Source organism: Poromitra crassiceps, assembly GCF_964638095.1.
Source record: "Poromitra crassiceps genome assembly, chromosome: 15".
Lineage (NCBI taxonomy): Eukaryota > Metazoa > Chordata > Actinopteri > Beryciformes > Melamphaidae > Poromitra > Poromitra crassiceps.
Genome location: NC_139634.1, coordinates 7,593,071 through 7,607,549, shown reverse-complemented (window position 1 = coordinate 7,607,549; position 14,479 = coordinate 7,593,071). Strand labels below are relative to the sequence as shown.

General features: G+C 43.4%; 1 protein-coding gene across 6 annotated transcripts in view; it reads right to left on the bottom strand.

Annotated features, from left to right (window-relative positions):
• Positions 1 to 5,823: 5,823 nt before the first annotated feature.
• The window catches only part of LOC310790633 (UDP-N-acetylglucosamine--peptide N-acetylglucosaminyltransferase 110 kDa subunit), a 28,082-nt gene continuing 19,426 nt past the window's right edge, over positions 5,824 to 14,479 (bottom strand). For 4 of the 6 annotated variants that reach the window (XM_083652341.1, XM_083652343.1, XM_083652345.1 and 1 more), the window contains 12 exons: positions 13,853 to 13,954; positions 13,390 to 13,587; positions 12,863 to 13,021; positions 10,725 to 10,814; positions 10,492 to 10,617; positions 9,670 to 9,840; positions 9,400 to 9,516; positions 8,755 to 8,925; positions 8,174 to 8,326; positions 7,698 to 7,950; positions 7,104 to 7,227; positions 5,824 to 7,004 (listed from right to left, as the gene is read on the bottom strand). In XM_083652341.1, coding sequence (XP_083508467.1) covers positions 6,824 to 7,004; positions 7,104 to 7,227; positions 7,698 to 7,950; positions 8,174 to 8,326; positions 8,755 to 8,925; positions 9,400 to 9,516; positions 9,670 to 9,840; positions 10,492 to 10,617; positions 10,725 to 10,814; positions 12,863 to 13,021; positions 13,390 to 13,587; positions 13,853 to 13,954 — 1,845 coding nt within the window. In that variant the 3' untranslated portion in view covers positions 5,824 to 6,823. The remainder of the gene's footprint in view (positions 7,005 to 7,103; positions 7,228 to 7,697; positions 7,951 to 8,173; positions 8,327 to 8,754; positions 8,926 to 9,399; positions 9,517 to 9,669; positions 9,841 to 10,491; positions 10,618 to 10,724; positions 10,815 to 12,862; positions 13,022 to 13,389; positions 13,588 to 13,852; positions 13,955 to 14,479) is intronic. The other 2 variants (XM_083652342.1, XM_083652344.1) reach the window with 1 other exon arrangement.

Here is a 14,479-nt window from a genome sequence, read left to right as displayed (position 1 = left end):
GCCTATATGCGAACCCATGTAGTGTGGAGCAGTACCATTTACAATCTTATACATATGGTTGAGTTTCAGCTGTTCTATCCTGTGGTGCACTGGCAGCAGGCCCACCTTCTTAAATTTGTGACTCCCTACATGAGTTCTAGGAGGTGCATTTAATAAGTAACGAATTATGTTATTTTGCATCACCTGCAGTTTGTTCCTGAAGTTTACAGTCAAGCCACTATACCAGGCAGAGCACGCATAGTCAAAATTACACTGAACCAAGGATGAAACCAAAAGTTTCTTTATAGAAAGATCAATTGTAATATGAGCTCTTTCAACATGATATAGCATATTTGATCTTTCCCCGGTGAAGTTATTCCTGATTTCCATATAGCCCTTTTCATTTCCTCTAACCCATTGTAAAGCAGAAAAAAGCTCAAACAAAGTCACTTTTTCTGATTCAATAATTAATAGTTAAAGCAACGTTTTGTATTGGCCTCTATTATATATTAGCCCATTAAAACAGGCAGAACATACACAGTTGTAGGTTGTTTCCAAGGGTCACTTCAACTGCATTTCTCAGAATAAGTATGAGGCATTTTTGAAACAAGACTTAGTGACACTGAGTAAACATTATGTGGAGACTTTATTATCAATAGGAGACACTACATTAACACATAACAGAGTGGTAAAAAAAAATCGTTAAATCCAATTGAGCTGAATGGTAATATTAAGGAATACTGATTATGTGAAACATCAGAGAACATTCATTTGGCATACACAATCATAGTCCAATAAGAAGCACACATTCCAAATTAAAATGTTTTTCCGGTGATTCCCACAGTGCTCTACCCGCAAAACACACAGTGGAGGGCAGTTGTAGTACAGCAGCAGAGCGAACCAGTTCCAAACATGAGATTTTACATTCACAAAGTGCTTCTTGGGAGATAATACAGTATGTATGCCGAGTTGGAGGGTGGCATCTAATGATTCGTTTAAGGTTTGTAAATTATGTTCTGGCGGTATTCAATTTACCCATAGGCAGGGCCACATTTAGTTGCCACGTGAATGAAGTTTGGTGTGGCTGCCTGTCCACATAAGAAAACGAGACAAGCTAACGTTTAGCTGATCTTTTGGTCATTTTCCAAAGGTTTTCATGTAAAAAAAGGCAGACAGTGTGTACATAATCACACTCATTTCACTCTAAAGTTCCAAAACAGCCTGTAATGATGCATGGTGTTCCAGGCTGAATCAGTACGCTATAGGTTGCAACATAGATAGACATACTTTTCACATTTCATATCTGACTCAAATTGACTGAAATCCGTCTAGCGACTGAGAACTTTAATCCATGTGCGTTAATGTGTGTTTGTCATCGCGGTGTTTACAAAACTACTAGCCTAGCCGTCATGTCAATACTGGACCACAATGCATTGCACTGGCAAGCGCAGCTCACCCACGCTTATGTCACGCGCCCCAGCCCTATTAACAGAGTTCCCACACTTTTTCATGGATACAATTTCAAAACTTTTCCATGACTTTCAGGAATCGATAATAGAATTTCCATGTAATGTGTATGTGAGGCGGTGACTCTGAATCAATACCAGAACTTAATACCTAGGACAATTAGAACACAGCTGCTATGTGGTTTTAGTGTTTTAGTGTCACTGCATCATATAAGCTATTGAACTAAAACAGGAAAATCATATTAAAAATTACAATAAGCACTAAAGTTGACAGATATTAGAGCTACCTTATGTCAACAGCTACAGATAATACATTAGCTGTTGTTACATTATATGAAAGATTACTCTAACAATTGCCTTACACACATTTCATGACTTTTTCTAAACATTCATGGATTTTACTCATTCCATGACTTTTCCTGGTTTTCCATGGTCGTGGGAACCCTCAATTAAATGTTTACTCTGCTGTGTGGACTGTCATGTGTGTCTTCAAGGCTCCTTTATGACCAAAACCTTTACCACAGACTGAGCAAATAAATTGTTTATCTCCTGTGTGGATTATCATGTGTCTGTTCAAGTTTGATTTATAACCAAAACCTGTACCACAGACTGAGCAATTAAATTGTTTATCTCCCGTGTGTACTATCATGTGTGTCTTCAAAGTTGATTTATGACCAAAACCTGTACCACAGACTGAGCAATTAAATTGTTTATCTCCCGTGTGTACTATCATGTGTGTCTTCAAGTTTGATTCATAACCAAAACCTTTACCACAGACTGAGCAAAGAAATTGTTTATCTCCTGTGTGGACTATCATGTGTAACTTCAAGTTTGATTTATAACCAAAACCTTTACCACAGACTGAGCAATTAAATTGTTCATCGACTCCTGTGTGGACTGTCATGTGTGTCTTCAAGGCTCCTTTACGACCAAAACCTTTACCACAGACTGAGCAAATAAATTGTTTATCTCCTGTGTGGACTATCATGTGTGACTTCAAGGCTCCTTTACGACCAAAACCTTTACCACAGACTGAGCAAATAAATTGTTCATCGACTCCTGGGTGGACTGTCATGTGTGTCTTCAAGGCTCCTTTATGACCAAAACCTTTACCACAGACTGAGCAAATAAATTGTTTATCTCCTGTGTGGACTGTCATGTGTGTCTTCAAGTTTGCTTTACGACCAAAACCTTTACCACAGACTGAGCAAATAAATTGTTTTTCTCCTGTGTGGACTGTCATGTGTGTCTTCAAGTTTGATTTATAACCAAAACCTTTACCACAGACTGAGCAATTAAATTGTTTCTCACCTGTGTGGACTATCATGTGTCTCTTCCATTTTGATTCATTACGAAATATTTTATCACAAACTGAGCAGCTGTGTTTCTTCCTAAGAACTTCACTGTTTTTCGGTGAGTCTAAACCTGACTGAGGTTCACTAGTTTCCATCCATTCATCCTCACTGTCTTCAGTCTCAGAAGAGTCTGAAGTCTTGTCATCACTAGTTGGTTGTGAATTACTCGCTTTATACAAGTTCCTGGCTGGTTCTGATACTCCACAGTCCTCTCCATCAGCTTCTATTTGTATTTCTATTTCAGCTGAGCTGCTGGCTAGAGGCTCTGCCACTCTGTTCTCCTCAGTTTGGCTTCGATGAAGCTGTGAGGACTGAGGTTTCTCTTCCTCATCTTCACTCTTCAAACGAACAGCAGTGAATGAGAACTTGGTGATATCAGCATCATCCAGCCCTTGAAGCTCTTCTCCCTCCTGACTGATCCAGAGTTCCTCCTGTTCCTCTTTAATGTGTGGGGGCTCTGGGTCCTCCTGCTCCTCTTTAATGTGTGTGGGTTCTGGGTCCTCCTGGTCCTCTTTAATGTGTGGGGGCTCTGGTTCCTCCTGGTGCAGACTGGGGCTCCACTCCTGCCGCTCAGCAGGAACCCCCTCCACAAAGACCAACAGCTGCTGGGGGTCTGGAGGCAAGGCTTCTCTGTGTAACTGCACAGCGTCCAGCAGTTTTCGTTGTTGGTCGATCTCCTCTTGTGAACGAGTAACTTCCTCTTCAACATCAGCAGTTAGGCGCTGCTTCACCACGGCTCTCAGCTTCTGGACTTTAGATATTTTCATTTTCACACAGTGACTTTAATACTGACAAACTGTATCCTTCAAAGCTCCAATAGCTTCACAGCTAACGTTAGCTTCACAGCTAAACCATTCATCCGAGTACACGAGGAGCTTCTTCTTCATCTAAGTTAACGGAGCCCCTGCTCCACTTTATATTCGTGATAATATCACTCGCACATATGAGTCTTGTTTGTAAATTAAACTTCTGAAAGTGTATAACCAGGAAAATAATATGCTAATGCTAACTATATATGAGCGAGAAGCGCCCAGCTAGCGGGGTTAACACAATACCCAGCGTGCCTTGCGGCACTGAAGAAAGCCGAGCAGTCGAGACAAAGAACTTTTATGGAAAGAAATGACAGCTCCATATTGCCCCATTGCAACATCAGCGCCCAGCAGCCTCCGCCATTTTGTATTTTTGGAAGCGTGACAGCGCCAAAAGAACCTCGCACAGGCAAATAACTTTTATGGAAAGAACTGACAGCTCCATATTGCCCCATTGCAACATCAGCGCCCAGCAGCCTCCGCCATTTTTTATTTTTGGAAGCGTGACAGCGCCAAAAGAACCTCGCACAGGCTCGCAGTGGTCAGCTGCGGTAGCGCGGGCCCCTATAATCAGCCTCTCTAAACAGTAACTCAACGGGAGAACACTCTAAATTTCGTGGATTCACATCTTTTCTGGGCGTACTGCAAATCTTGATTGAAGTGGTGTAGTGCAGGGATGTAAAACAACAACCATATTGTGGAAACTAAGCAACATTTTTCGTTTTCTTTGTTTAGTTTTTTCAAGATAAATAGCTAATGCGGCTGTCGTCCACTCCGTCAGAAGTGCGTTGCCGTGGTTTTAACCTCGGGTCCTTTGCATTTACTATTTATCTTGAAAAAACTAAAAGAAAAAAACGAAAAATTTTGCTTAGTTTCCACAATATGGTTGTTGTTTTACATCCCTGCACTACACCACTTCAATCAAGATTTACAGTACGCCCAGAAAAGATGTGAATCCACGAAATTTAGAGTGTTCTCCCGTTGAGTTACTGTTTAGAGAGGCTGATTATAGGGGCCCGCGCTACCGCAGCTGACCACTGCGAGGCGCATTCTGTTTCCAAAAATGTCGTCTCTTTCCTTCCATGCTCTTTGGTCGAGAAGCGGCTGATGTTTTTCTTCTTCTTTTGATTTCCGGCAGACTAGGCACGGGTTGCTGCATTGCTGCCGCACACTGGTGTAATTGCGTCATTGCACATTTACCCTTTGTGGCCGATATCTTTTGATTTGATACAGGTCTGTGGTTATGAGGACGTGAACTTCTTCCCTAGTATTCTTTATTTGCGCCACCCCGTCACCCAGCAGTGTTTTAAGGGAAAAGCTTTTAACTCCCGTGACCAGTAATTTCCAATATTGCCTTTCCTTGTGCGGGCTGGATTTTTTTTTTACTAATTGGTAGAGTACCGCCACCAGCTGGTATGGAGTCTGGATCACAGTCACGAAAACCACCTGAGAAACAACTCAACACACACAACATAAGCCTAAATAAATAAAGCGGGCACAATACACCTGGGTGGGCAAAGTGAAAAGGCAGCGCTTGCCCCTCCCTCATTACCACCACTGAGGTGCCCTTGAGCAAGGCCCTTATCCCCAACCGCTCCAGTGAAGCTGCTCAGTGGCCAGCAGATCAGACTGTGGTTGTACTGGTCAGCTTCCAGGTGTGAATGTGAGCAGGGCGCTCCTGAAAAAGAGAGCATTGCGCTCAGTGAGACTCCCCCTGTATTAATAAAGGTTAAAAAAAATAGCATAAACGCTTTGGAAACGCACCATCAAAATCTATCAGAGAAAAAAATGCCATAAATAAACACACCTATATATGTAGACTGTTTCAACATAGCAAATTTGCCCCAGCTTACTTCCTGTTGCAGTGTTTGCTAGTACCATAGCTGCAATAAGCTAAGTTCAAACTGTTCCCTAGCAACACAATTCTATGAAAACCATCTATACTTCCACCCATGTATGATGCTGAATTAATTTATGCATGTGGGATGTAACATAAAATCAAGCACACCCAGAGAGTAGGACTACAGACAGCTCAACCTAGTAGGTAGGGGATGAATTTCCCCATGGGGACAATCTACTAGAACTAGCCTGATAGAAATAGGTGGAACAGCAACCCTCATAAGACATAGAACAAGCTAGCATTTATTTATTTTTAACTTTCTAAACTATCCCATAGTTATACTTCTGCTGAGTGCACAAGACAGGACATAGGGTTTGCCATATCTTTATTTCTTAAGCTGTATTTAGGAGCCTTGCAGTATCATTGACAGCATACACTCAAGAGACAATACAAAAACAAAAACTTAGAAAATACTTACCTAGGCCATTCCTGGTTTGTGATAAAAATCAATTTCTATGTGGTTGACGGCTAAAGTGAAATATAGGCCCTTTCCAATGATTACTAACAAGAAACTCCTTTGTCCAGCTTTGTCCAATAGTCTTTGCAAGCATAGTGTGTGACATCAAAGAGGACAACAGATACTGAGATTATTCCTAAATTGACACATGACAAAATCCTTAAAGTTGGCATTCGGTGAGGGGAAAGTCTTCCTCAAGACCATCTTCCTCCAAACTTGCACATCTACTCGTTGCAGCCATATTTAACAATAATAGCTTAAGACAAAATAAAGAGCAGTTGCAAACTATATTTTACGAATGCATGTTAAAGCTGATTAAAAGCAAGTCAGAGTTACAACTTTCATGGTGCAACATAGTCCCTTTTTAAACACACAGAAACACTTAATCCAATTATAAGTAGATCAACAACTTGACGGAGGATGGACATTCTCTCCGCGAGCCAGTAAGTTGTCCAATATGCACACAAGAGGACAAAAAAATAAAATCCACTGATCCAAGCACTGGGGTAGAACTCCGGGCATTCATTTTCCTCTCACAGTCACCAACAGATGCTGTAGTTTAGGACAGGAGTCTCAGATGAAGTGCCTGAAAGGATTTATCTGGCTCAAGAAACGCAGATGTGAGATGCCATGACGAATGTGAAGGGGGACAAACGGCTACACCTGTAGGCTCCTTTCACAAACAAGAGTCCTATTTACAGGGAAGGAGAGGGACAGAGACGACCAGACAGACAATTCAGGGAAGGCTGGAGATGACGCTTTGATCGCTCAAGCGAGGGATGGTTGGAAAGTAAGGATGGTGGTGGAGGACTGGTCAGGGTCAGGGTGTCCAGGAAGGAAGGTGGCGTGCTTCTATTTCAGGCACTCTCGCTGGTCTCGACTTGCTGGAGTTTGACCATGTGGTCTGGCTTGTTCCCGTTGGCATGGCGCTCCCACATCTGTATATAGAGCTTCTCCAGCTCAATGGTGTACTGTTTGGTGTTGAAAAGAGGGCTGCAGATTCGCTGCTTCCAAACACGCGCTCTGACCATCTTCAGGCTGCAGGAGAGAAAGAGGGTGTGGTCAGAGTGGCAGTTATGTAACAGAAAAGACAATTTAGTGCCATCAATACAAGTCAAGAGATACAATTTGACTTACTATTCCATGTCGGAGCCAAGTTTGACCGCTACGTCCTCATAGTCCTGGCGACCGTGAGCGATTAGCTCAGGACAGCCCAGACAGGTGAGTTGTGAGGCAGCAACACGGGAGGCCAGGGTCTCACCTGGAGTTTTTAAATGAAAGAGCAGGCATAGCATGAGATTCCTTCAACAAATATTAGTTATAGACAGTTTTCACCAGAGTGCAACCCCACAGCACTTCCTTTTTCTCAGCATTTGGCAAACCGCAGAAATATTCACTTGACATCGTTATTTTTGTTTTCGCTGCTCAGCTGTATAGACGGTTTTGACGGAATGGTCAGTCCTGCACTTGAATGTTTTTTTTTCTTTTATGTCTATAGCAAACACTGCAACAGGAAGTGAGTGGGGGTTCAATTTAGAATGTTTTTGTTGTCAAGTTAAAACCGTCTATATAATTCCAATAATACATTATGATTTTTAAATCCATTTGTGCTCAGTGAATTGGTCCAATTCTGTCATTAATACTTTACAGCCATTTTTATTCAATGATTAAACTATTTTGTTGCCCTGAGAAATCGGTCTCTCAAAATCCATCTAGTGTCCAAAATCTCACCTGGCATGGTAACCATGGGTGTCCCGGCCCAGAGGACATCCATGCCTGTGGTGTGGCCATTACACAGAGGGGTGTCCAGGCACACGTCCGCCAGCTGGCCCCTCCTCACATGCTCCTCCTTGGGAGCCACGGGGGAGAAGATGATGCGAGAGGCAGGGAGACCCATGTTCACGGCGTACTGCTGGATGTTGGGCTCGCCCACAGCGGGGAAACGAAGTAGCCACAGCACACTGTTGGGCACACGCTTCAGGATCTAAATGGAGAGAGTGTATTTTTAAAACAACGGATTTCAACAAATTGCAGGTACAATGAGTACAGATTAATTACTGGAAATAAAATTAAACGTCTAGTTATCAGATGACTACGGAAAATTATTTAACGCATTTTTATACTCAGAAACTCTCGTCACGTAAGAGCAGAGCTTAAGGGATGCTCACAACAGTTAAGCTCAAACCAAATCTAGCTATCCGACTTACATTAGCCCACATCTGCAGCGTCGGGGGGTCGATCTTGTAGAGCTGGTTGAAGTTGCAGTAGACAATGGAGTCCTCAGGGAGTCCATACTGGGAGCGAGTTGTCACAACAATTGTGCGTGGCACCTCCTCTCCAGTCGCAGCTTTGTTGTTGATCTAAAATGGGACGACAAGATAGTGCTGTTGAAAAATATACTGGCCTCTGCGCTCTCTCCCTCTGAGTTACAGATAGTGGAAAGTGAAAGGCATTATCTGTTGGAGCCACATAGCGTTAGTGAGCCTATTGGTGAGTACAGGTACTTTGTAATGCCATGTCATATTAAGGCCAAATCCTTAGTGCCACCAGTTCCCTCATCACCAGTTTCTGTGCTTTCCCGTTACTTTCATGAACACACCATACCTGGTCCACAGTTGCAGAGACTACAACATCTTCTGCTGAAAAGATCTGGAAAAGCACCATGCTCAAATAAATGGCTGCTCTTGCCTTTTGTCTCGGCATGTACGGATGTTTCACACCCATGTATGTTGTTACATATTGCAGGTGAACGTTGTGTGCTCATATGGACGTGCGCGAACATGCATACCTGCGTGGTGGCCAGGCCATTGCTGACAGTGAAACCATTGATGGTGACCTGGATTTGGCCTTGGTTGATCATGTTGATGATGGCTTCAGCTGCTGTGTTCATGGGGATCACGGGCATGGACAGAGCCCCGTTGGTGTCTCCGGATTGTTCCTGGTTGTTGTCACACTTCATCTGGACAGAGAGAAGAGAGCAGGTCTACAGCTTGGAAATGGTTTCAAGAACATAAAGGGGGAGGGGGAAACATGATCAACAATAATGAGCTCAAACAACCTCTTTTTTTTTGCGTTTTATAAAATACTGATTTGCAAAGTAGCTTCATGTATTGCCTAACATGGGCTGTATTAGTTTTGCATAGAGCAATTACAATGATTTTCTCTCAAAATGGACCTGTATCTGCTTGAGCAGAGACTGGCCAAGATTTCCCCATTCTTTAGAAAAATGTTTTAATGTGTCAATGCGATTCAAAGAAAACTGCAATACTATGATCTAACAAGCAGATGGTGCCAATTTACCTATCATACATACATACAAGGTCACCCACAATTCACCCCTTGTTTTTAAATAATCCAAGTTCATGTATCCTCTCAAAAAAAACAATTCCCATGTTCATCAGGACCAGAGTTTCAGTTAATTGTTTTTCCTCACCTTTACTACCTTCACATCTGGCAGACTGTCCAGGAAGGCCTTCAGATCAATGCCATTAAGCACAATGCGATTGTCAAAGATGTGTCCATTAGACTTGAAGTCAATCACTGCCTTTTTCTGTTGATCACAAAAAGAAAACATGTTGCACGTGTTAAAAACATGCAGATTAATTAGTTCAAGGCCACTGCTAACCAAAGACTTGTGCCACAAAGAGCTAACAGAGAGAGAGAGAGAGAGAAACGGACCACTAAGAAGAAAGGATGGACAAACCTTGAGGTGAGGGAACATGTTGGCATGGTCTCCGATGAAGAACGTGTGCGGCATGTAGGCCAGTTTCTCAGAGAACTGTTCAGCTACTTCGAATGGTGACGTCTCCTTGTCGCTGATGAGATAATCCATGAAGGGAGCCCCGCTGGTTCCTGGGTAGCCCAGCCACATAGTCTAATAGGGTATTAGATCGGCATTAGGGACGCCATTTTTGATGCCAGCAAACAACTGATTATTCATAGCTTTCAAGGGGCGTTACGTCGACGAGGAGACACGCCTGGCTTGTGCTTTTACAGAATCCCGTCGGAGAAAGAAAACTCAGACAGGAGGAGGTTGCGGATTTGTGCGATTAGACGTGGTTCAGTCGCTGGGGAGGGCAAATGGCTTTTTTTTCTACCATCAAAGTACACACGTTTTTGCGGCCAACATTTCATCAAAGGTAAGCTCAAGTAACGTTAACGGGGTATTTTAATCATTATCGTAACGTTACTTGAGCTTACCTTTGATGAAATGTTGGCCGCAAAGACGTGTGTACAAACGGCTGAACAAACACAGCGTGAGAAACTAGTCGACTCGGCCGGCAGCGGAATGAACAAGTTTTTTTTTTACCGTCAGGTGGGCGTTCCCGGCAGCACGTAACGCCCCTTGAAAGCTATGAATTGTATCCTGTTTCAAGTCTCACATTTGTATAGTAGTTTCCCATTCCATGATTTTGTCGTTAGAACTGGACAGTTGCATGCGACTGCCAAGATGTGCACGTCATATCTTTAACCAGGTGACTTATGGTTGCATAGAGCGAGCCCTGTGCCTGAGAGAAAAACAAACCTGAATGGGTGCAGGGCGCAGGGCAAACAGCTCGTTGCGCGCTCCCTTGGTGTATCCGTTCATGTTGACCAGGATGTGGACTCCATCCTGGTGGATACGGTCAGCAGCCTTGCCATTGTCCGGGGACTGACGGGAAGAGAGTAGAAGAGAAGAAGTGTGAGTGTTGAACGGAGATGAATTCATTCACATCAAATAAAGAGCCACTCAAGACAAGCCCAGGTCATAACGGTTACCTGAGAGAGGTCGGTGAAGTGATGCGACTCTGCTATCACTTTCACACGGAAGTTGGTGCTATCATCAGGGCTGAGGGCGTAGCAGAACACCTGGAGAGGAAAAACACATTGAACGTTAAGTTGATGCAAATAAAAATACTTAACACTTTGAGTGCCACGGCCCTTGGGCAAAAGGTGCTGTACTGTGCCACATAGGCCGCAATGCATTTTAATATAGCCATATCATTTTTTGTGTTCCTCTTATATGGACAACCAATAGCCTCAATGAAACTTTGAACCCTTCTGTTTCATTTTTAAAAAAAAACTGTGTTTATAAACCGTTCCATTTTGGAAATACACCCCTCTGAAAAATAGTGTTTTCGACCGAAAAGAGCATGCTGAAATTAGTTTTTGAGATAATCACATCTTTATGTTAGAAAGGCGACAGAATGAATTCTGCTTTGAGTTCGAGCCTGCTGCTTGCTGCCTGGGTGTGTCAATGGTTGTATGCTGTTAGTGCCCTGCGTGCCCACCCCCCTCCTCCCCCTCCTCCGTGGTGGGAGGAGTCGAGTGTCTCTGCTCTGCGGTTTGCTCTGTTTGCTCTGAACTGAAAAGTCTGCTGCCTGCATCCCCCACTCCTTCACAGCGTGTCCTCGGCTCCCAGCCGAGAACAATGTAACCCCTCAGAAAGACGCCGCTGTCGCCGTGTCGGCAACTAAATCATATGGATGGACCATCGCAGCGGACACGGATGGGGCTCAACCGTGGCAGCAGATGACTGCTGTTCACAGGCACAGCCAAGTAACGTTATGCTTCAAGCATATCAATGGCGATTTCCGTTTCCTCATGACTTCTTCTGTCTTTTCTCCTGGCCTTTGTCTAATCGGGAGGGCACTGTCGCCACCTAAGGGTTCTGTAAAATAGGTTAGACACATTCAACAGCTCCCATATTGTAAGAGGCGATGTAAGAGGCTTAGATCGACATTCCCCCGTCAAAATATGAATTTGGAGTTATTGACGCCATTTGGCGTCGCTGGCAGCGTACGGTAAATTTCTCTTGACGCCATATGGCGTCGCTGGCACTCAATGTGTTAAAGGGGGACTGACCCCCCCCCCCCCCCCCCAGATTTCTTGCAAAACGGTATTCTACTTGATTTGAAAACTCTGCAGGCAAGATGGCCGCCTATACTCCCTTCTGTACCCTGGCAGAATAAACGATCATAAGTTGGCCAATAAGTATGTAAGATACAAAATAAAACAAATTGTAATGTCTTTATTTGTTGTAGAATGCAGAGGACATGTAACTGTTTAGTTAAACTCGCATTCCAGGAATATTGTATTTACTGCGCTGCTCTAAAGATAACGTAAGTGGCTCGAGCCTCTTTCGTCCTGAAACCCACTCGCTTTGCACCAGAACACAATCGATTTGGGGGTGGAACACGCCAGGATTGGCCAACGGCAACGCCAGTGCCCAGAACTGTCAAATCAAATCATCGACAGAGACGCTGTGGCCCGCCTCCCAGTATTTTCAGTGTATCAGAGATAGAGAACGATAAATGATAAATACAGCCATGTTATAAACAACAAACTAACGCTGGTGATCCGTATGGAAACAGTGTTACTCGAAATGGTTAAAAGTTATATCAATTTGGTCATTCAGTGGCGTTTTACTGCTAACTAGCGGCTAATATTAGCCACAGTAGGCGATTACCCATGGATGCATTGCTCTTAAAGGGCTCGCGCCATGTGAACTACAGTAATAATCGCATGGGGGGGATTTTTTGTTTCTTTCACATGAGTGGGGCACGCGTAAATACCACCGTGACGTCACGATGTACCAAATCTCCCATTCATTTGAGGGCACAAAAAAAAGCAGGTTTGGACCCATAGAGTGAACTTATGCTGCTGAAATGATAGGGGTTTGTAAAATTGTAAGTGATTGGTCTCAAATGTGGAGATTTTGACCAACATTCTTCACATACCACCCCAAAAGCCATATATATTGGTTAAAAGCTGAAAAAAAAGTGTTTTGGGGGTAAGTTACACTTTAACCAAACATTTCAAATCAATACGCAGATTCAGACATTCCTATAAGTATCACATGCATTTGCAGGGTCAAGTTTGTATTTCCTAGGGTGAAGAATTTAAAACGGTCTCACCTCAAATTTCTCAGGGTTGTGCATGCCAGGAATGGACTGCATCAGGTGGGAGGTGGGGTGGTTGCCGAAGTCAGAGCTGACGTAGCCAACACGCAGACGACCATTGCTGGCTTTCAGATCCTTAGGATGCTCGTAAGCAGGCTTGTGCAGGGCATTGATCTGTGGAACAAGCAGGGGTATAAGACGACAACTACAGCAGGACAACCTACTCTAGCAGGACTAAGTATACTGAAGGTATACAGACTAGTCATGGTTAAGTGAGACTAAACTACTGCCATCTCTATCTCAATTAAAGTGAAAGTTCTTGTCCTACCTCTTACCACACCTTCATCCCTGCAAGCACCCCCCTTCACCATCAGCTTACACAGTTTCTGTCATAAACCCCCCCCCCCCCCAACGATACAGAACCAGTACGACGTCAGGATAGCACTTTATCATCCCTTACCTAGCCCATGTCCCTGCAGGCAGTCATAGCCATCACCAGCCACTTTTCCAACCCATAAAAAGTAGGATAAAAGTTTACTTGCTTTGATCAGTGCGTGTACCTTGTCCAGACAAAGGTTGCCATGGCGCTCGGCAATGGCCTTGCGGAAGCCGTGCGACAGCGGATACAGCATGCTGTGGTGCGGATGCACTGACGGCAGGCGGTTCTTATCCAGCTGGTCGGCCACGATGCTCACGAGCTTCTTCATCCGCTCATCGTAGTCGGTCCAGTCACACACAATCTGAGCGGTAGTGAAGACAAGAGGGAAGTTCAAAATTCTTGACATTGCACGTGGTCAACGTGGAGAGAGAATAGGCTTTGTTTCAAGTACACACAACAGCAACAACACTGATGGTATATTAGACGTTAACCCATTGATACGTGATGCAGCATTTGCGTGTATATCCCTCATTTGTGCGTGTATCCCTTTAAGACCCTCTTAAAGGGATACACACACAAGTGCTGCATCAGGTATCAATGGGTTAAAGTAATGACGTTTTAAGCACCTGTAGGCAGTGTGCCAAGTTGCAGTAGGCATCGGGGAAGTCCGGCTTGAGTTTCAAGGCGGTGCGGTAGGACGCAATGGCCTCCGGGATGTTGCCAGAGTCCTGAAAGCACAATTGATGATGGACATGCTTGAACCAGTTTTGATTATTTTTCCTTTAGGTTTCCCCCCTGCAAACTTGAAATAAATTTCCCATGAAGAATCTAGCTGGTAAATATTTGCAATTTAAAGTTACGCATTTAACCAAAATCTATTCAACCATTTTTTACTGTTCACACACTATGTTTTCTATTTCAAGATTGAAAGTAGATTTTTTTTCTTTAAGAAATAATTTCCTTTATCAACATAACACTTAAATGCAACACCCTATACAAATTAAAGAGCAGTTAGATAAAATAAACACTTGACCCATACAATTTATTTGAAAAGATTGATGAATGCCTCTGTCCTATGTAGCAAGCAACCACTTTTATTATATGGAGTGACTAAGCTAACCTAACGTTTTGTATTCCTAAACATTAACTACAATTTTGCTTATGCCTAGGAATGTTTACAGCTGTGTCTATCTATAACGTATAAAACTGCAGGAAACCGCCGATTACCCCCAATATTTAAAATGCACCTAAGC